The 23886-nt window shown below is 36.3% G+C and overlaps 1 protein-coding gene across 1 annotated transcript in view; it reads left to right on the top strand.

Moving 5' to 3' along the window:
- FGF10 (fibroblast growth factor 10) overlaps nt 1-12992 on the top strand; it is a 99536-nt gene extending 86544 nt beyond the window's left edge. Inside the window, exons 2-3 of the mRNA XM_055422083.2 lie at nt 5664-5767; nt 10020-12992. Of these exons, the coding sequence (XP_055278058.2) occupies nt 5664-5767; nt 10020-10217 (302 nt within the window). The 3' untranslated portion in view covers nt 10218-12992. The remainder of the gene's footprint in view (nt 1-5663; nt 5768-10019) is intronic.
- Nucleotides 12993-23886: the final 10894 nt, after the last annotated feature.

Here is a 23886-nt window from a genome sequence, read left to right as displayed (position 1 = left end):
TTCCTCATCCAGGAGAGCATCACTTCTAGTCAAGCAGAACTTTTACATGTACTGAGTGTCCCCCACAAAGTGCAATCAGTGGGGAGCACCCACAGCGGCTCAGGTACGCACTGAGCTCTTTCTGCTCCTCCATGCCTTTCATCACTCATTCACTTTTCTCCCCCTAAAATGTTCCCCTCAACTTCTCAGTTCCCACCTATTAAAATCCTACCCCCGAAAGGTTTATCTCAAATACCAACCATCTTCTTCAGGATGACTTCTTTACTAAAAACCATGGCAGCATATTTTATCTCTAATAGAGCACTTAACATTTTTATTTTGTCTTGTAATTACTTAAATTTTTCCTGTCTTTATCCTAACCAGTTTTAAAGCTCCTTGCAGGTAAAGATTGTTTCTCATCTGTCTTTTCATCCTCCATAGTGACAGCTATCACAAGTCCTGCACATGGGTGCTTAGTACATGCTAGCAGAGGATAAGATGGTTGGATGGCATCACCAACTCAATGGACATGAGTTTGAGCAAGCTCCAGGAGTTAGTGATGGACAGGGAAGCCTGGCGTGATACAGTCCATGGGGTTGCAAAGAGTCAGACAAGACTGAGAGACTGAACTGAACTGAACATTCTAGCAGAATTAATTTACTCAAATAATCTCCGGGATTGATTTATATATGCAAGTTCTGTTTATCCAGGAGAGGATAATCAGATTTTGCATCCATTTTTTGCATTTCACTGCCCCCTTGTTTATATCCATTCTGTTATTAATAAATCACTTTTACTTTCCTTTTCCTGTTATATCCATGAAAAGTTATTTAAGGAGAAAGTTACCATCTAGGCCAATAGCTTGCTTATTCTCATGGACCAAAAAGAGTAATCTTGGTCCAGTGTAATTGCTGGAGAAAAAACAGGTTAGATGCTTCTTTTCTGGAGATGGATGAGAGACAGAAACTGGGAATAATGTTTCTGAATGGCTGCATCCTGAGATTGACAACTCAGTGATTCATCAAAACATAACTCTTGCCCTAAATTAAAAAAAAAATGATTTGCATGGAAATTATGATGTCCAGATTATTTCCATTTGTAGTTCATCAGTTTTCAAAATCCTCCCCATTACTACAATGATGCTGCATCATTAGGTAGAATTTGCCAATTAACAGGAGCTAATTTTTTTGTCACAATAACTATTATTAGACTATCAAACTTTATTAAGATTTCACATATCACTCAAACCATATGTTGCTATTATTTACTTAAAGGAGTTTGCTTTAAAATTAGCTTTTTCTAATATGTTCTTTAAACTGTTACATATTTTTAGATAAAACATTTCCCATTTGCCAGAATCCTTAGAGTCAGTACAAGATGGTTGATACCTTGACTCTGACAACTCCCCACCCTTACTTCTTACAACTTCCTGCCTTGTTTCTCACTTTCCGTAGGAGGCTGTCCAATTGGCATTCAATTTTGCATTAAAACATACACAAGTAGAACTATAAGTTATTAATGCAACAACTCTGAAACATACTTTCCAAAAGTATTTTGTAGGCAAACTTGATCATCCTTAACAAAGAACAGAGAACATGGGAGAGATTCTTTCTTAAAAAAAAATAGACAAGACCTTTAGACTTGAAAGTTTAGGAAGTCACTCGCACATTCAAAGAAATTCATAACGAGTCATTGTCCTTTAAGCACAAGCTGGAATCAAGATTGCTAGGAGAAATATCAATAACTTCAGATATGCAGATGACACCACCCTTATGGCAGAAAGTGAAGAAGAACTAAAGAGCCTCTTGATGAAAGTGAAAGAGAGTGAAAAGTTGACTTAAAGCTCAACATTCAGAAAACTAAGATCATGGCATCTGGTCCCATCACTCCATGGCAAATAGATGGGGAAACAATAACAGTGACAGACTTTATTTTGGGGGGCTCCAAAAGCACTGCAGATGGTGACTGCAGCCATGAGATTAAAATAAGTTTGCTCCTTGGAAGAAAAGTAATGATCAACCTAGACAGCATATTAAAAAGCAGAGACACTACTTTGCCCACAAAGGTCCATCTAGTCAAAGCTATGGTTTTTCCAGTAGTCATGTATGGATGTGAGAGTTGGACTATAAAGAAAGCTGAGCACCGAAGAATTGATGCTTTTGAACTATGGTGTTGGAGAAGACTCTTGAGAGTCCCTTGGACTGCAAGGAGATCCAACCAGTCCATCCTAAAGGAGATCAGTCCTGAATATTCTTTGGAAGGACTAATGCTGAAGCTGCAGCTCCAATACTTTGGCCACCTGATGCAAAGAACTGACTCATTTGAAAAGACCCTGATGCTGGGAAAGATTGAAGGTGGGAGGAGAAGGGGACAACAGAGGATGAGATGGTTGGATGGCATCACCAACTCAATGGACATGAGTTTGGGTAAACTCCGGGAATTGGTGGTGGACAGGGAAGCTTGGCGTGCTGCAGTCCATGGGGTCACAAAGAGTTGAACACGACTGAGCAACTGAACTGAACTGTCCTTTACCCACAAAATTATGGAATTCTGACTTACTGATATATGATGTATCCAAAAGTTTATTTTAAACTCAAAAGAACTTAAATCATCCAGGTCTTCCTCTTTGTATTTTGAAGCATACTGAAGCTTTTCAAGCTAGCCCTAACTGATTATAGAGTAAGAAAAATGGTTAGCTGATTGATAAATTCTTTGAATATTGTGTTCCTATTTTGTGCAAAACAGAGAGAAACTCAAGAGTTTGTGAGCATAAATACAATCTACCATGTGCAGTGCCCTCTCAGAAATAATCAGTCGAGGATTTGCCAATATTTATTTCACCAGAACATTTTTGCTTTTGCCAACTCAGTCTGTTACTATAGTTTAATTCTACTGGTTCTCATTTAAAAATCTTTAATTCTTTGCTGAAATCAACCTTTTTCATTCCAACAATTTCCAGTTAAAAAGCATACATAGGGCTTATCATATAATTTACTAATAGTACTTACTTGCCCTTTTTGGCAGGTAAAACAAATAGCAGCCTAAATATTTGCCCCAGATTCCTATCATTGCCTTGTTCTATAGCCTCTGCTTGTGACATAAATAAAGCATATTAGATTTCCTTCCCTAAGACTCAGACATCATCCTCCATGGCATGCCAAATCCTTGGGAGGAAAAGCACATTATTAAGTTGTTAAAGACTGTTATCTTGATGAGTCATTTTGTCAGTTGGTTTTCCAGCAGAATTCCCTTGTGGAAACAGGAAAGAAGCAAGAAATATGATGGAGAGGCAACACAGTCAGAGACAAACGAAAACAACCTGAACGTGAGAGGACATAGGTATTGAAAGTGACGCCGCTCAGTCGTGTCCGACTCTTTGCGACCCCATGGACTGTAGCCCACCAGGCTCCTCCCTCCATGGGATTTTCCAAGCAAGAGTACTGGAGTGGGTTCCTTCTCCAGGGCATCTTCCTGACCCAGGGATCGAACCCGGGTCTCCTACATTCCAGGCAGACGCTTTAACCTCTGAGCCACCAGGGAAGCCCAACATAGGTGTTGGGTCCCTCATAATTGACCTATGTCACTTTCTCACCTTGTGTGTAAGTTATAAAACCTCATTATCATCATCCAGTTTTTCATATGTAATTGAGAATAATCCAGCCTCCTTAGATGACCACTGTGAAAATTAAATAAAGTAGAAAAAAGTGCTTTTTAGCATTTGCAAATAAATGTATGTTTGTCCCTTGAGGACAACTACTAGCATAAGGAATGGGATATAAAAAATACAGATACTGATTTAATATCTTGTAATAACCTATAATGGAAAAGAAACTGAAAAACACACATGTACATGTGTAGTTATTTCCTTCTCCAGGGGATCTTCCCAAACCCAGGTCTCCTGCATTGCAGGCAGATTCTTTACTGCCTGGCTTACCAGGGAAGCCCACAATAACCTATAATGGAAAAGAATCTGAAACACACACACATATGTATGCATATATATTGTTGTTGTTCAGTTGCTAAGTCGTATCTGACTCTTTGCAACACCATATGTATATGAATCGCTCTGCTGAATACTTGAAAATAACATGATATTGTAAATCAACTACACTTCAATAAAACAAAACAGAAGTACAGATACTGTCTCCCTCACTTGTCACACTTTTTCCTTGTTTGAGCTTGCCAAAAGAGATCTGTCTTACTCTATTAATGAGGAGGTGTGCTGTGTTAGGTCACCGGCTTCCTATAGGATATAAGAACAGAATGGTCTACAGCAAGTAGTCTGGCCCAAGTCTCTCTAGTGATGTCAACTTTGCTTTGGGGCATAACATGGCTTGTCAGCATGTGAAGAAAGAAAAAAAGGTGTCCGTGTCTAAAGGACACTCTATCCTTTTGGGAAAAGTATAAGCACACAATATGTTGACCACATTTAGGATGGTGTTTCTAATGATAGGAAGTACAGGATAAATGCTAACTTGTATCAGCTTTCTGATTTTATGGGCTAAGCCAGTGGGAATTTGTGTGTCTTACTCAGGATTTACATAGCCTGTTGAAGAAGAAGTTTCAAACTCTGTTAGAGGAAAACTTTCCTCTCATAATAATTAAGAAGGCACTGAGCTCTAGGCAATTTCTAATTGTTTTATATGTACTCTCATTTAATCCTCATAAAACTAGAAAGGAGGTACTAATATGCTGCTCATTTTACAAATGGAATTGAGACATAGGCAGTTCACTGACTTCTCCTGGTGCCATTCACTGATAAGTGCAAAACCAGGCTTCAAATGCAGTCTGGATTCAGAGGCCTTTGCTCATCACAGTGTACTTCTCTTCCCTGAGACAGCTTTCCCAAGAGTTCAAAAATAAGAAGCAGGTATAGTACCTGAGGTCTCTTTACCTAAGCTAGAGTGGCATTTTAAGTAGATAGTTTAGCTACCAACTTTTCAGAGAAAACTATCTTTAGATGCACTAACCAAAACTTGTGTATTCGGAGAAAAGATCTCTTATCTATCAATTCCCAGTTCCCTTAGTTTTTTATTCTTTCTAAGAAAAACAGAAACTAAAACTTTCAAAAGTATTGATGGATTCCTTCCCAACCCAGACTAGTAATTCTGCTATTTTAAAGACAATATGGACATTGGGATTAGTCTCTCTGTATTTTAGAATGTCAACACATTTGCCAAAAATAAATTTATCAGTTAAATGCAGCCAAGAGATTTAGTTTATCTGAGTCCTACAAAGAAGAAATAGTTTACCAGTGTTTTTACAGATTGAAGTAAATCTGACATATTATTGACATATGCTGTAGATTTAGTTTAATACCATAGTACAGATGTGTGCTCTGATAATTTTTTTGTGAAATCTAGGCTAAGATGAGTAGAGTTGTTTCAATATTTATAGGGTTGAAAATGCAGAGTTAGCAAAGGAAGTATTTTAATTAAAACAATATTTTCCCCTATATGCTCAGAGTAAAATGCAGGGGAATTCATTTAAAGACTATTTTTTTTTCCCATATAGTGACTGTGTTTTTAGGCACAGTGGAAAAGGTGTGTTTCCCACTCCTCCCCACCCCATCTTTTTTATTTTGGAACCATTAAAAATGAACAATAGCTTCTTCTGACCTTTATTTCTTTCAATTAAGTATCTGTGACTCTTTAAGCTCAGCCTTTTTAAATTGTATGTTTTAGGTATCCTGGAGATAACTTCAGTGGAAATCGGAGTTGTTGCTGTGAAAGCCATTAACAGCAACTATTATTTAGCCATGAACAAGAAGGGGAAACTCTATGGCTCAGTAAGTATTCTGCTTTTAATTGAAAAATCCAGTTCAGTAAATTATTACCATAGTTTTGCAATGTTTCCCCAGACATTAAATAGCTTTGTTATCATTCTACTGCTAATAAATAGAAGCACAGAGGGCTGGTCACCAAGAGTTTCAAGGGCTGGCAAGGCAGCTCTTCCAACTCTATAATCTCCTCTGTCGTTCACTCATTAGTCTGCCACACAGGCAGTTGCTGGCATTCATATCAGTCAAAGTTTTGAATGCTAACATTCTGAATGTTCTGAGCTAACGAGTCAGACTCTCACGGAAGCATTTGGCCAAATTGCCATGGTTGCTGCAGACAACTTGAAGAATCATTGAAAATAAAGATCTTGAATTGAGCAGAAAACCACATGCTATGTATGTTTGTGTGTTATAGCAAGAGGTAAAACAGGGGCATAAGTGTTTTGTATTCTGTTAAAATATGAAATGGAAAGATAATCAAGAAATTCATAATTTTCTGTGCTGTTCAATCAACTTCAGAATTTTATTTATCTGAACAATAATTATTAATTTACTGATGGAGCTGATACCCAGCCAGTGCTTTGTGTACATACACCCCTGTGGTCCATAGCAAGTATCAGGGAATATCACTTTAAAATGTGTAAATAAACTTATTTTGTTGATTAGTATAAGGATGACTGCAGTACCTGCCTAGGGCCAGGAGCTCTCAAACTTGAGTGTCAGAATCACCTGGTAGATTTGTTAAAACACATTCCCAGATTTTCTGATTCAGTTAAGTCTGTAAGACTTTACATTTCTAATGAGTTTCCAAGTTTTACCAATTGGTACCCACAGTTTGAGAATCATTGGAAATTAGTTCTGTCATTGTTCTGGATATACAATAGCTTTGTATTTCATTCCTGTAAAACCCACTTATCATTGGAGAATCAGGCATACGTTGGGTCAATTTCTTTGATTACAGTAAATGCTTTTTGGGTGAATGGGTCAGAAAAATTTTAGTTTAATTTTTCCATTGTATGTAGCTCTACTACTGAACCTAGAAGACTAATGGACCATTTAAAAATGAGGCTCCATTTGGGAGTTCATAGCATAACCACTTTGGAGATATTCTTATTTTTCTTTTCAATAAACATGCAGAGCCCCCTTCCCTCCTTAATCTACTATATCAGAATTACTGAGCAAGAGGTCCAGGTGTATATTCTTTGAAGACATACTAATACACAGTCAAAACCAATGCTTTGAAGTAAAACCTAATAAAAATTTAGATTGAGAGAGAAATATAAAATTTTTAATTACAATAAAAGATTGAAATGATTTTTAACTGATAAAGTATACTTCTTTTAAAAGGTGACATAAAGGAAAAATGGATAACTCTCAAATAAAAAAATATTTAGTACTTTTCCTTCCATTCCCCCACTTTTTCTTCTGTTCCAGCACAGTCATGCCCTGAGTCTATGCCTCTTCTTGAGCTCTAAGGCCTATGACTTATTTCATTCTCTATTTCTAACATAGATGCCCAGTTGCTTTCTATCACATCATACCCTTTTAATGATCTCCAATAGCGTTTATCAATATTTCTCTCAATAATGTGCTTGTTGTTAACTGTCTTCTCAGAGTAGATTGTGAAATTTGAGAGGACAAGGTTTGATTTTTTCAGCACTTGGAACCATACAATAAACAGATAGTACAATGCACAAACCTAACTACCTCTCCAAGTAGTTCAACTCATCACAGCTAACACACTCCACTTTTAGCCTGTCTCAGAAATGAGCTCTTTCTCTAACCATTGTGGACTGTTTTTTCTATTTTGCATTATCACCAGGAAGAGTAAAAAAGTATGGCTTGTTCAAAACTAAATTAAAAATCTACTAAAATTCAGTGTTTTATTCAGGGCAGAATAGGACTAGGAGCTACCAAAATTATTCATGAGTACACGTTCTATATAATTCTGTATGGACAGAAGAGCCTGGCGGGCGACAGTCCCTGAGGTTGCAAAGTGTCAGACATGACTGAACAACTAACTTTCATTTTCACTTTTCATCAAGTGACAACTCTTGTAATCCCTCTGTATTTTTTTCCAGATAATTTCCACTGATTCCATAGCCTTCTTGAAAATAGCAATTAGGTAAAAGCCCAAAGTGATTGATTAAACCAACTCTATAAATTCTATTCTCTTAAATACTTTCCTTGATTCCCTTTTGGGAAACATATGTCCCCCTTATATTTTCATTATTTGCCTTCTGTTCAATGTGTCTATTGTATTATATTGTATATCGAGTTTTCTCCTGACTGATGGACTTAGGTAAATACTGATAGTTTATAAAACTGAATTATATAGAATAAGCGCGTTTAGGGCATGGTTTAAAAACTGAAGAAATTTCCCAGGTAATCCTGAGAAAATTTAAAAATCTTTCTTAAACTATCAAAACTCTACTTTTGAGATCTTGCTCTAGATTAGATTTTTTTAAAAACCTTTAATATTTATTATTCACCTAAACGCTATAGATTCCTAGGACTCCTCCAGAGATTCTGACAGAAAAATTTGACCAATGGTCTAAATATTCGAAGGTCTAAACACCAGAAATGAGGAGTCTGATACAAGCGTAATTCACTTTCAGAAACATTTCTCTATAAATTAATTTTTAAGGAAAAGTAAATTTAGCATCCATTCATACTTTTTTATATATAGCTCCATTTCAATATAAATTCTTCCATAGTCTCTAAACTATACTTTCTTTATTGAAAAAATATAATTGCTCATGTAAAAAAAATCTTCTTTGCTTTTAAATCCATATAGTTTCAGACAGACTAGGATGAATTAAGAGAAAAAATAAACTCAAATTAAGTATTCAGATCATCTCTAATGGATAATTTTTTGTTATGTTAAAATCATTACCTTAAATAATTTACCTTTTCTTCTTACTTTCAGCCAAATAAGTCATCACTTGAACATTACATTTAAATATTCTTCATAGAGGAGAAGCATAGAGGATAGATTCCAGAAAACAAAGCTTAAACTGATAACATTAAACTATACCTGCTCATTATGGTGCTGATGATGTTCACAATTAGGATCTAGTCTGCAGAAACCTGAATTATTTAAATATACACATAGTCAAATTTTCCAAAAGTCCTGAAATGAGAAATACTGAACTGCACAGAAGAGGTTTCACCCGAAAGATGCCTATAGTTTCCATATAGATGTAGATATAGATGCCCTTGGTTTCCGTAGAGAAGATAGACCCGGAAGAAAAAAAGCCCCAGTTCCTTTTTAACTGCTTTAGTTTGGATATAAAGGAAAAGGAATACTTCTGAAGTCAGAGTTTTGAGATTAGTAAGGTATCTCCTTTTTGCTATTCACTCCTGAGAGAACATTTGGATTTCTACAATGAAATTGTAAAATGAATGAGATATCAATCTTTGTCACAAAAGATCCCCTTAAAAAACTTTGCCATTTGAAATGAAGCCAAAGGACTATGGCTATAAAGTGGAATTTCTCAGGGTCCAAGTCTTTAGACTTATACTATATAAGCTGTGCTAGTCACCAGATTTGTAGTTTCTCTGACACAAGAATTCACAAAGCAAGGTTGTCTCATGTCCTACTGTTCAACTATTCCTAAACCACAGAGTAAAATTGGTCAAAATTCCAAGTTATGGAAAATTGTGAATAATTTACAAAATTGAGAAATCTGGTATTTGGAAAAGAGAATTATATCCCTCACTCCCAGGGTCTCTTATTTATCTAGAGCTATTATGGTTTTGTTTTAAGATCTGCTTTCTTAACAATGTATGTATATTTACTGTGGATTTATAGGTAAATAAAATTTGCAAACTTGATAAGCCCACCTTTTCCCTGTAATTCTGTTTTTCCCATGTAACCACAATTATTACTCTGAAAAAAAAAGGATGATAATAACATTCTTTATTATTCGTTCATCATAAGCATTGTTACTAGAATGCTTGTTTCTTAATAATCATTCTAGGCACTTAAACATGTCATATTCAAAGCACATCAGCTCCTTAAAAGGGCCCCAAATGTGGTTATGATGATCGACTAAAGTAAATCATGTGCCTTCTAATGTAGAATGTTTTGTCCTTTTGTTTTACTCTTCTGATGTTGATGTTTTGTATAAGCACACAACTTATGTACAGATAACAAAAGCAAATAAAACCCAGGAAGTGAAGTTCTCTGGATGCTTTGTGTAAAATGGAATCAAGTGTCATCACCACAGGAATAAAAGATTTTCTTTTTCCCTTGCAGAAAGAATTTAATAATGACTGTAAGCTGAAGGAGAGGATAGAGGAAAACGGATACAATACCTATGCATCTTTTAACTGGCAGCACAATGGGAGGCAAATGTATGTGGCATTGAATGGAAAAGGAGCTCCTAGAAGAGGACAGAAAACACGAAGGAAAAACACCTCAGCTCATTTTCTTCCAATGGTGGTACACTCATAGAAGAAGGCAGTGTTTGCAGATGCAGTATAACCAAAGGCTCTTTATGAGGCATAGTTGGTATTCTTTATGAAGACAGTACTTCACAAGGCAAAGACACATTGCAAATGTCTGCTTGCTTGAAAGAAAGGAAGCCTTTGAAGGTTTTTGTACTCTCTACTGACATATGATGTTCTCTTAATTAGTTCTGTGTCCTGCCTTGTGATCACAGTATAAGCAGATCAAATGGATGGAATTTATTCCCAAGTGAACAATATTGTGGCTGAGTTTTGGGGATAAGTTTTTGTTTATGTTTTTGTTTTTATCCTCTGAGATAGAACTTAAAGGACAAGGAACAATCTGTTGAATGATCTTCGGGAAAGTTATTTATGGAATACGAACTCATTTCAAAGACTTTCATTGCTCATTCAAGCCTAATGATTCAATGAGCAGTAAGACATGCAGGCATTTACTGGAAAGCACTTGGGTCATATCATATGCACAACCAAAGGAGCTTTGCGCGTGACGTCATGGAAGAATTGGATAGGATTAAAAAATATAAACATGGTAGTGTAAAACTGTTCTAACCAAATAGTAATGGTATGCTTGTGCATTCTGCCTTCATCCTTTTCTATTTCCTTCTAAGTTATTTATTTAATAGGATGTTAAATATCTTTGGGGTTTTAAAGAGTGTCCTCAGCAGCTGCTCTATTTTACCTTTTCTTTTTCTTTCGCACACCACACACATATTCATGACAAAGTGTTTTTGAAACTTGGCAAACACTTCAAGAATAGGAGATAAAATTGGGAAAAGAATGTGAGTGCCCCATGTGCTGTCTGTTGACTTAATCTGCACTTCTGCCATAAGAACCATCAACAATAAACATGACAATATGACGACATGGCCTGAGTGAGAGATATCTGCCATCATTTAAAAACATACATCACTCCTAAGGCTTCCTTTCCTAAGCAAGAGACCAAAAAACCAAATTCTTCTCTTTTAATCAATCAGTGGGCCTCCAAAAGTATAGTAAAAGAAAGAAAATTAATTGTCAATTACATTTTAGTAGCATAGGCTGGTTATTTACTAATGATTTTTTGCCATATGTCACAGTGGTAAATGATGAAGAAGCTGTCTGCCTGTATAAGAACACTTTACAAGTCTCACATAGTGCATCTCCCCCATAGGAACTATCAAGGAATTTGGCATGAAGTGCAACCCCCCTCCCCCACAGGGGCTTAAACTGAGCAAATATATCCTGGTATATGTGTAACTATATGCTGATATTTGTTCACATGGTACGATCTAGTCTTTACAAAACCAAATAAAACTTATTTTCTGTAAATTTAAAGAGCTTTGGAAGGTTCCATAATGTAACCTTATTGAAATTCATTTTGTTAGAGCAGGTATAGGAAACAGTACAGAAAAGCATACCAGTCATCACCACATTGTATTCCACTAAATAAATACTTAAACCTTATTTGCAGTGTCTATAGTGATTTTTAAAAGTGTAGAAAAATACTATTTGTTCTAAATACTTTAAGTGATAACTATAAGATTATATTGATACTGCAGTTTTATCTTAATATTTCTTGTTTTGAAAAGGTCTGTTTATTTTTATTATTTGACACAGTATTTTGGTACAAAGGAAAGACTTACTAAATGTGTCTTTTTACTAAAGTTTAAGCTCTAGAAAGTCTGGTGTTTTATCATCCTCTCAAATAACTTAATTGTGTCAATGCTTAATCACTTCCAGTTAATCTGTTATTGAAAATTATATTAAGAAACTTTCCCGTAAAGTTATTCCATTAAAGATCATATTTTTCTCATTCCTTAAAAAAGTTGGGATTTCAAAGGAAATGCATTTGAGGCGGAATGTTTTGGCTTATGGCTAAACTTGCATTTTATGGTACTTGGCTTCCAACTTGCTTTTTGACAAATGGGATTCTAAAAATGTTTAATTTTGTGGTTGGAATCTGTATGTTAAAATTTAATTGGTAACTGAGTCTGAAAGCTATACTGTAATGCATTCCTATGAGAACTAGATTATCTTTGTTTTTTTATTTTAAAATAATAATTGCACCTGACACATGAACATGGACCACCCGCAACCAAAATTAAATGTTTGGTGAGACAAATATAGTATTAGATGACCATGGTAACAGCAAATAACGCACAAACTGGATTCATATTTCACATAGTCATTTAGATTACCAAGAGACTATGTGTAAACAGTCATCATCATAGTACTCAAAACACTAAAACAGCTTCTAGCAAAATGTATCAAAGCTTGCAGAAGCCAAAAATAGAAAACATCTCCTTTACCTCTCCCCTGCCTCACCCCCAGAATACACACATGGACAGAAAAAAAGACAGAAACAGTTTGGTAAAGAGTAATGAGATTCTCCTGCATTTAAAATGGCATCTTTTCTTGATATTGAGATAGAATTCTTGTCCCCCTCGCAGCTGGATTGTGCTACTGAAGGAAAAGCGGCTCCAGTCCTGAATGTTTTGTATTTTTTTTTTAATCATGATTTTGGTAGCTCTGCCTGTGTAGGAAGTGTGAGCCCTGGCTACAATGTCCAGGGGCATCAGCCACAAATGTGTATCCATCTGAGTGTCGATTTCAAGGAGACTCCTCATAAAGATATAGATTCCCTCCCTCCTCCTACCTCCCAAAAGGCTGAACAGTGTATAGTATGTTACATTTAAATAAATCAATAAAAATACTGGGTAAAGAAAATAAAAATATTGTCCTTGTTTGTTTTATTAGCCTGAAACTATACCTGGTAATTAAGAGAGACGCTCACGTGTTGTGTGCTTGGCAGGATGTGGTTAAATGCCCCACAGCCCCAAACAACAACAGAAAAAAAGTCACTTAAACATTTGTAAGGTTTCTTTAATGCTTTACATGTGTGAGTCAGCTATCCTTACTCTAATAACAACCAAATGCTTTTCGATTTTTTCTAAGTATTCAGGTCCACCTAGTTTACACAGTGGATAAAGAAGGATGAATTGAAAACAAGGATGGCTTGTGAAACAATGAAAGACTTTTGGAGGAAAGCCAGGAGCCTGCAAAATCTGATTTCAAGGGGATGGAGTAAGCCAATGAGTTTGATTTGAAAAGTAGAGAGAGAAAAATACATAATATTGCAAGTTGGGGTCAGGATCCAAGCAAGGTTGTGTGTATGTGTGTGTATGCGTGTGTGTGTGTGTTAGTCTCTCAGTTGTGTCTGGCTTTTTGTGACCCCATGAACTGTAGCCCACCAGGCTTCTCTGTCCATGGAATTCTCCAGGCAAGAATACTGGAGTGGGTTGCCATTCCCTTCTCCAGGATATCCTTCTGATCTGGGGATTGAACCCTGATCTCCCACATTGCAGGCAGATTCTTTACCATTTGAGCCACCAGGGAAGCTCCAAGCAAGGTTATGGACACCATTTAAATATAATTTGGATGTTTCTTAATTCAGGTTTTATGATCATTCAGCAAAAATTAAAATTGCCTTTGCCTTATCAGTGAAGATTTTAGCTTATCTAAGTTTTGTAATTAAGGATTCTTGTCAGTTTCACTAGACAGGACTCTTTTTAACTTAAAGTAAGAATTAAGGGGGAAAACGGGGTATTTTGGAAAGATACTGGAAACAAAAGGGCAATTTTGTTCCACCAGAACTGAGAAATGAAGCAACTTAAGTCCTCTTCCTCCTAGACACTCATTTCCTCTTACCTCTGATTGGCTTTATTTGCTTGACTACTGCCTGTCTCCATTTTATTTCTTTCTAATTGTAAAGACCCCAAATCCCAAATCTCTTTTTCTCAAGATTCCAAAATGGAAGTATCCAAGGTATGCCAAGTTTGGGTGAGGTAGGAACCTTTAGAGCAATCAGTAGGACAAGGCATATGGGCACTATGATTGGCCAAGCTGTAGTCACATGACTCAGAGCTCCATGGTGTGGATTTTGGCAGCCCATACTACTGGAACTGGTGAAAAATGGTGTACCAGAAAAGGGTGGTGCTGGGCACATGCAAAAGCAAAACAATTCTCAGCCACCTCTACCTAAATGAGACTACTAGCTTAATCTTGCATTTTTTGCTAATACTAACTAGGCTTAATCTTTTTCTTCAAATCAGAGAGATCTCAAGATTTTTAAAGGCATTTTTTAAAAGGTAGAAATAGCAGTCTTTTTTTTTTTTTTTTTTTGTATCAAAGCCAAGAATAGGGTCCTGAATACAGGCATGCTCACCATAATTCTGCAACTGGTCATTGAGATGAACCCAAGTTTGCACTGAGTCAAAACGTCATTCTCATACTAAGTGTCAGTCTATATTACAACAGCATAACATGAGAAATATTTCTTTACATTTATCCGAAGAGTATGTACTAGTATTTTCAAATATATCAATGTGAAGAGGAAAATCTGAAACTCAAATGTCATTCAATTTTCAAAAACTGTAAAATAAAAAAGGACAAAAGTAAAAACCTGTTCTGTATCTCTCATTAGGCTTTATGTATATTCAATATAAGAGAAAAGAAAGCTTTATAACATGAATTTTTCTTTTCTGTTGTTGATTCAGTTCAGTTCAGTTCAGTTCAGTCGCTCAGTCGTGTCTGACTCTTTGCGACCCCATGAATCACAGCACGCCAGGTCTCTCTGTCCATCACCAACTCCCGGAGTTCACTCAAACTCATGTCCATCGAGTTGGTGATGCCATCCAGCCATCTCATTCTCTGTCGTCCCCGTCTCCTCCTGCCCGCAATCCCTCCCAGCATCAGAGTCTTTTCCAGTTGAGTCAACTCGTCGCATGATTAGAAAATAATAAAACACAAAATGCCCTTGCAAGTGCACAACCTACTGAAAACACCTTTACAAACGCCACGTTAAAATGGAATAATCATGATCAAATTAATGAGATCAGAGGAACTGGTCTCATTTCTAAGTGACTAATACTGAATATTTGCATGTGCCTCTTCCATGATGGGGGTTCCCTGGTGGTTCAGAGGTTAAAGTGTCTGCCTCCAATGATGGAGACCCGGGTTCGATCCCTGGGTCGGGAAGATCCCCTGGAGAAGGAAATGGTAACCCACTCCAGTATTCTTGCCTGGAGAATCCCATGGACGGAGAAGCCCGGTAGGCCACAGTCCACGAGGTCGCAAAGAGTCGGATAGTGGCTGTGCTGATAAGAGTAACAATTCCATACACAAAGAGAAAAGCCATATGAAGCAAATGAAGAATTAAAACATTCAAAACCCACTCCAGAAATCTTGCCTGGAGAATCCCGCGGACGGAGGAGCCTGGTAGGCTACAGTCCACAGGGTCGCAAAGAGTGGGACACGACTGAGCAACTTCAATTCACTTCATGTTCCTTATTACAACTGTAAACTTAACATATGCCTTTGTACAACTTAGGCAGTGACCCTCCGTTCCGTTCCGTTCCGTCGCTCAGTCGTGTCCGACTCTATGGGACCCCTCGGACTGTAGCCTACCAGGCTTCTCCGTCCATGGGATTCTCCAGGCAAGAATACTGGAGTGGGTTACTGTTTCCTTCTCCAGGGGATCTTCCCGACCCAGCGATCGAACCCTGGTCTCCCTCATTGGAGGCAGACGCTTTAACCTCTGAGCCACCAGGGAAGCCCAGGCAGTGACCCTAGTTGTAGAATAACCAACTATGGTAGGGTCTTAATCCTCCTAAAATTTGGTTTTAATTACCTTATACAAATCTTAAACGCCTAGATAGTCTTACAATTTTTTAAATTATTTAATGATCATTTCTGGGTCAATTTAAGATGCTGACAATGAAAATATTCTTGGAGAGGTCTTTCAAGGAGCAGAAAATTAAAATCAGTATTTCATGAGATATTATAAATCAAAAAAAGACTTTTTTATGGCTACATGAGGCATTTAGGTGAGGGGTCACTTGTCAACTCAACATCATAAATATTTTAAGTTCTGGTATTTAAACAGTAGACTTTTTTTTTTAATCAAGTATCTTTATTTTAAATTTATAAAGTGAAGGGCAAAAGCAGTAAAAATTACACTTTAAGTGAATAAAAAGTGAAAATGAAGTCAGGTACTGTTGCCTACCATGCTTCTCTCTCCATGGGATTTTCCAGGCAAGGGTACTGGAGTGGGTTGTCATTTCCTTCTCCAAAACACTAGACTTTTCAGCTACCTTTTTTTTTTTCAGAGACATGATCATTATGTTACACAATGATATTTAGCCAATAACTATAAAAATGATATAAAAATGTCTGTTTATTGGGGAGATTTCCAACTGGGAAAAATGAAAGAGAAACACTGACAAATGGTATTGCAAATAAATATGCAAACATCTTACTTGCTTTTCTGATAAATTGAAAATTTGAAATAAAATGCATTTTACAATGCAAGCTTACCCTCTTAAAGAAAACAAATGAAATTAAGTATTATTATTTTTTAAATACTAGTATTTTAAAGTCAGTATCTGCCATCCTTCCTCCTCATCCTACCCTAGGAAAGTTCTGCTTTCCGACCTCCAGGATCTCCTAAAAAAACAGTCAAATCACAACATTTCAACTGCAGCAGTTTATGACTCACAAAGTATGGACTTTAATACCTACTTCAACTGTATCAAATGAGTATAGATTCTACAGTAAAATTAGTAGAGATTATTGGAGGCAATTAATATAGAGTACCTGAAATTATTGTTATATTCCTCTATGTTTTTTAAGTTACATTTCTTTCATGCTTACAAACATTCCCTAGTGAAAAATTAATAGTCCTGAGAAATCTGAGTTGTTCATTCCTACCACTGGGAAAAAAATGAAAATAAAATTTAAACATAGGCCCTAAGAAGGGTTGAAGTCCCTGTATCTTAGAATGTGGCTTTATTAGGAAGCAGAGTCCTTGCAAATATGATTGGTCGAGATGAAGTCAATCTAGACTAAGGTGGACACCTAACCCAATATGACTTTTATCCTAATAAAAACAGGAAACTTGAACACAGACACACACACAGAGAGAACACAATATGAACATGAAGGCAGAGTCTGGGGTGATGAGTCTACAAGTCAAGAAACACCAATTTTTGTGAAGAAGTCATAGAAGCTATTCTCTCTCATGTACCTCAGAAGGAATCAACTCTGCCAGTACCTGATTTCAGACTTCTAGTCTTCAGCACAGTGAGACAATGAATTTCTGTTGTTTAATACACCAGGATGGTGGTACTTTGTTATGGTAGCCAGAGGAAACTAACACAGTCTGAACTTAAGACCCATAGAGCTCAAGTTTAGGAGGTGCTCAGGCACATATGGGAATCATAACAATACAACAGAATTGTTTGACTCTAACCTTCACATCACAACAAAACAGCAAATTCCTAAGTCATATCACCACAAAATCCAACATATAGTTTTTCTTAGTAAATCTTTACTTAACCCGTAGATTTTTGTAATAACCCCAGAATCATGTCACAGTTTTCTCCAAAAATGTATTTTATTGTTTGCTCAATTACCCCAGATATGACAGAAATCAAATAACTATATCTGATTTAAGTCTCAATATGCAATTTAGATGAGTCTGATGTAGGCCAAAACTATAATGATGAATAGATATTCTACTGGGAGTTCTTATTATTTAAATCTGGACACCCTCTAACTAAATGGACAATAAAAAACTAGTACATACAAATATAAACCTATTTATGCTAGTCTCCATTAATTCCTGATAATTTATAACAAATTTTATGAGTTAACAACTGCATAATTATATTTATTTCAAAAAAACTGGAATTAAACTCTAAAGGAGATATGACTATTAAATAATGGAATTGGCTAATATATCAAAATTTCTATATATAAAGGAATATGGAATATTGCTCACTTCAGAATAGAACATTCAGTTCAGTTCAGTTCAGGAGACTATATTTATATTAATGACATTCTTCACCTTAGAAATCAGCTGTTCTCTTATCCAGATCCTACTTCCTTCCAGAGCATGTTTTGTTCCAAGTGACTCTGTTTCATGCTATCCTAGCAGTTTACACCAGAGGTTGTTACCTAGATGCATACTAATTTATAATCTTAGCTTCCATTTTTAAATCTTAATCTTCCCGGTAGAACTGCAGAATCAACTTTTGAATCCAAATCCATGACTGAATTTGTTCTTGTCATCCTACTTGTATGCAACTACAAGATTGATGGGTAAAAGGGATCCCATTTCCAAAAATCTTAGTAAATCCATCTCTAGAACCAATGATGTATAAAACAATGGACTATTTGTGTTATGCACCAAAAAACAACAAGGATGTTTTGTAACTACAGTCACATTTGCCAATCCTTCTTTCACTTGTTTATCCTCCCTTCTCTGCTCTCTTACCACTGGAGCCAATAATATCCAGGATTTCTACAGAGCTCAGTATTTTATCCTGCTTTCTTTACCAAGTGAACTTCTGTCTTCTTTTGTACAACTAGTAAACAAACAAGCAAGGAGCTAACAGCCTTCAACAAAATAGACATCTGCTACAGAGATAAAATCACTATGGGATAACCCAGTGCTAACCCAGTGATTCATGTAACCACAGAAGTACTTAACATTCAAAACATCACAGATCGGTTCTGGGACACATCATAGTTCTGATTTGCTCAAGCTTTGTGAAGGGATTGACTGTAGTAACTTAGTTTAAATTCTACATTTACATACTACTTTTACATCCTAATTTTATAAGTGATAAAGTCGAAGTTAATTTTCTTTATCAGAGCTGACTGCCAGGAAATGAAAGAAAGTCTCCTGATTCCAAAATTACTCTTCCCTCTATTGTGCTCAGTCACTTCAGTCGTGTCTGACTCTGCAACCCCATGGCCTGAAGCCCACCAGGCTCCTCTGAACATGGGGATTCTCCAGGAAAGAATACTGTAGTGGATTGCCATTTCCTATACTCCAGGGCTTCCCTCTATTACATTGGCATGTTACCAAAATTTTTAAAAAAATTAAAATCAGAACCACACCATTTACAGCCCAATATTATTTTTCAATTATTTTCAGAAATGAAATTCTAAGGTGTTTTATTTTAAATGACACATCTCTCTTCATAGATACTTTTTAGGAGGGAATAGCAGGTACTTTTGAATCAAAGAGATCAGTTTTTTAATCCTGGCTCTGCCACTTTCTATCAATGTACAAAAGTTACCTCATTTAAGATAAAAATGAATGAACAAAAAATGTGGATAATTATTCATACACTTGGGACAATAGTAAGAATTGAATACTACTATATTAGTTAATTGTTTTGTATAATGACTGGCAAGTCATAAATACTCAGTATATGTTGATTTTCTGCCCTCTTGTTGGTCAATCGTGAACATTTGTAAAAAATTTCCTTGTGTGTTAAAAAATGTTTGTGTCACCTTCAAGATCTCTACGTTTACTCAAGAGATGACTTCACTACATGGACTTCAGGTTTGGTTTGAGTATTATTTTTTTCTTCCCAGAAAACTGTTTTCTGACCACTGACTGGACCATCAATGTACACCAAAATCTTGCTTCTCTCAGCACCGTGGATTACCGGGCCCTGGGCAAGCTCATGAGGAGGTACTTTGATTTTAAATCACAATTTTCTCCTCTGGAAAGATGGGCTATCCGAGGAATCAGAACAAAGGAGGCCAAGATAACTTAAGCATGGACATAGCTGTCTTAATTCAGTTTTGGAGATGAGACTGTCTGTGGGAAGTTTGGTTTAAGAATCAAGAAGGACTGATGTATTAAAATATTTGGAAGTAAGAATACATACTGTGAGCATAAGTGTCTAGAAAAGTCATATATATCTTAGTATGGCAATGTTGTTGTTTAGTTTGTGTCTGACTCTTTGCGACCCCATGGACTGCAGCATGCCAGGCTTCCCTGTCCTTCATCATCTCCCAGGACTTGCTCAAACTCATGTCCATTGAGTCAGTGATGCCATCCAGCCATCACGTCCTCTGTCATCCCCTTCTCCTCCTGCCTTCAATCTTTCCCAGCATCAGGGTCTTTTCCATTGAGTCGGCTCTTCACATCAGGTGGCCAAAGTATTAGCAATAGCTTAGCAATATTTCAGTATTTTCCCCCATCAAAGCCTCATTTTCATAGAAAGTGAAAGTAATAGCTCTTAAACGTTAGGGAACAGGGTATGCACACACACACACACACACACACAAACATAAGAATATCATACATATTCTGCACTGTGTAGTCACTTATCTCCTGATAAATTCTTAATACTTTTGCAAATAATTGGGAAATGAGGGAAAATATGCCTATCATCTTTCCAAGACAATTCAGCTTTTAGAACCTGCACAGTGAATGAGTGGTGCACTGCCACGAACCCTTTCTCAGTACCTAGGCACTCATTCCCCAGCTGCTGAAAGCAAGTTGCCTGCCCCCACTGTGGCAGCCACATTCAATGACAGCTCTATGCAAATATAAAAATCTTGTCCTCTTGCTCAATTTGGAATAATTCAATGAGGTCATCAGCTGAAACATTTGTTGTGACTTCATCTCAGATCAACATTTTTCCCCTCTGGCTAACCCTGCTTCCTTCACCTCTCAAAGATGCCCCATGAACACGCCCCAATGAACTCCCTACATGCAATTCTCCATCACAGAGTCTATTTTTTCTGCCACCAGATCTAAAATATCTGTCAGTGCATTTTGTTTGTTTTCAAGGTATAGACTATTTGACAAAACTATCAACAAACCAGCTACCCCTTCTTCTGAAATATGGTTGCATCAGTTTAACTTAAATAACATGTGAGTTTAGTAAGTCCAATAGTGAAGGACACACAACACTTACAAGGAACAAATTGAGGAGGGAAGCAGCAAAGTTTAGAACCAGCTTGAGCCAACAGCATAGGAACATAAGAACGGGTTTCACATCAAGTCCAGGGTATGAACTAGAGGCACATGGGTACTAAGCGAATTGCCAAAATTGAGAAGAGGCAAAATGGGCATTTGTCAAAAGTCTTTTTATTTTATGAAAGAACCAGCAGAAAGAAAGGATGATAGACACAATTCTGTTGTGGAAAACCTAAAGCTTAGAAAAATACACTCAAACACTTCAAAAAGAATATTTCTAAATGTTTCCTTACAGTAAGAAAAAAAAAAGTCCATATATAGATATGTAGGTATATGAACCTTACCATAAGAGAGTTCATTTCTATTTACTATGAGTTCAAAAAGCCAAGGATTATAGCCTCAATACTAAGAAAATTTTCAGAGCAGCCCCTCCAAACAGTTTCTGGACATGTGTAAGCATTTGTATCTTTGTAAAGAAAATCACTGATAACAATTTACTATTATTTTTTCCAATATGCTATGTTGAAATTCCATTACTGGTAACCTCAAACATCATTACCCAGGACAATTCCCTATTATTATGTTGGAAATGAAACTTAATTTTAGGTTTCCAGTTCCAAGTCCCAAGTGGGAACTAAATGTCACAGAACAAAATGTCATGCAATGAGATCGGATACTAAAATATGTGACAGTAACCAGATGTTTCCGTAACAATTACCACACAGCAAAAGCCAGTCAAAGAAATGAGGTACAGCGCTTCTCGCAAGTCAAAGGGCACTCCACACTGTTATTTAGCATGTTGGTATTTGTCAGTTTATATTTATATTCTGATGAGCATACCCTGCACGCCTCTGAAGAAATACAGAATAACATGCAAAGTATGGTTATTGCTATGGAAGACATGTTTAAGGAAATTATTCAAATTGGTCTCAAAAAGAACCATTCATAGTATCAGCAATATAATCCAATTCTCATTGAAATATGAAGTATTTCAATGAGAATAGAGTGAAATAAGTCCTTAATTATTCTACTAAAATCCTCATCACCATCATCCCTGCCCCAAGGCCCTCCCATTAACTCTACCACCCAACCATCTGTGGGGCAGGAAAAGAGGTCAAAGGAGGAACAAGGGGACACATGACACAGATATTCAGCTCAGAGATGAAGAAGCAAAATGAGAACTGACAAAGAACAAGACCACCACTCCCCTTCACCTTAGATACTGACCCAGATCCTTGAGTTTTAGGCCTTGGATTGGTTCCTCAAATTCAAATTGCCAATTTCACGAAGCAAATGATTTGCTTCAGGACTGAAATTCCTTTAGGCAGTTTTAACACTGAGGTAAAGTTACAGCGGCCAGTAGTGAAACCAAAGATGAAAAATCGAAAGGCTCCTCAAGCCCAGTGGAAATACACAACCCTCCATGAGACCAAGGGTAAATATTAGTTTAATGGATTTATTCATTTAATGGATTAGAGGAAATATTTCAATAAGCAAAAGCCAGAAATAGACATAGGGATTACAAAGCCTTTTGATGTAAAAATAAACTTAGATTAAAACGAGTCTTAGATGTAGTCACATGGTACAACTCACAGTTTGATCCGAGAAAACTTAGTATATATTTAATTCACCTTATATGTGCAATGTTTCTTTTATGGAGGCTCTAAAATATTTTATGAACTACTATATTTTTATACTGCTTAATGAGTTCAACATAGAATAAGCTAACAATTTTGGCAATGTTTTAAGTTCTAATATGTGCCCTTGAATTTTTTGAAGACCTCACTCTTTGTTATATCTAAGATATCCTTGGGTGGCTAAAATACTACTTGCTATAGGCAGAGTTTTTTTCTTGATTCTGAGTTTGCTAATAGATCTTAAAATAAAAACGTATACAACGCCCCTTTTTTCTCACTTTCACAAAAATAATGTTTCATGAGATGTGCATTTGTCTTCAGCAACCTTGGGATGCAGATGTATTAATAGAAACAAGTGACCAAGTCAATTTCAAAAGGCAAATATCCCCCTCCTATGCAATTTTGTGCAAAGTTTACCAGCAAATATCCCTCTCCTATACAATTGTGTGCAAAATTTTATTTGGTATATTTGTTTTATTTGGTATTTTTGTTTTATTTGCTATATGGCATTCCATTTTATGAAAATACCACAACATATTTATCCATCTTCAAACTATTGCCATACATGTCCCTTAGAGCACAAGGTCAAAAGATCTCTTCATTGTGTATCTGGAGGTGGGTTTGAGCATCTCTGAACTTCTACACATATTGTCAAGTTGCTCTCTAAAGTTTCTTCAAAAGAAATTTTTTTTTTAAATTTTAATGTGGTTTGTGGTTTCATGTCATTTTAAAGAAATTCACCCCCCTCAATACTGTGAAGCTTTTCTCGTAATTATTTTTAATAATTGTGAAGATTTCTTTCATATTTAGATTTTCAGTTCATATGGAATATATTTCTAGTGTCAAATATGGATAAAATTTTATTCTCTTTAATATGGATAGCCAATGATATCTCTATTTACGTCTAGATCCACCTATCTTACTTACATAGGATGACTTTACATTATATATTTTTCATCCAAACCAAAAAGTGTTTGAAATTGAAAAGGACATTATAAACAATTATACCTGGACCATAGGCATAAGTCTCAGGAATAGTCCCAGGCAAACTGGGACATACCCTCATTTTTGTAGATGGCAAGCAAATATTTGCTGATGGAATGAAAAAAGTATTTGTACACCCTTAAAATTCTTGTATATCCTTAATGATTGGGCATGAAGAGATCTTCCTGCTTCGTATTTTTAAGTTGGGAAAATTCAGAGGAAAAGTTTGAAAACAATAGCAGAATTAATGGTAAACAAAGGGGAGAACC

Source organism: Moschus berezovskii, chromosome 18 (genome assembly GCF_049115385.1).
Source record: "Moschus berezovskii isolate FMDL1 chromosome 18, NW_MosBer_1.0, whole genome shotgun sequence".
NCBI lineage: Eukaryota > Metazoa > Chordata > Mammalia > Artiodactyla > Moschidae > Moschus > Moschus berezovskii.
This window is presented reverse-complemented; position numbering and strand designations above follow the sequence as displayed.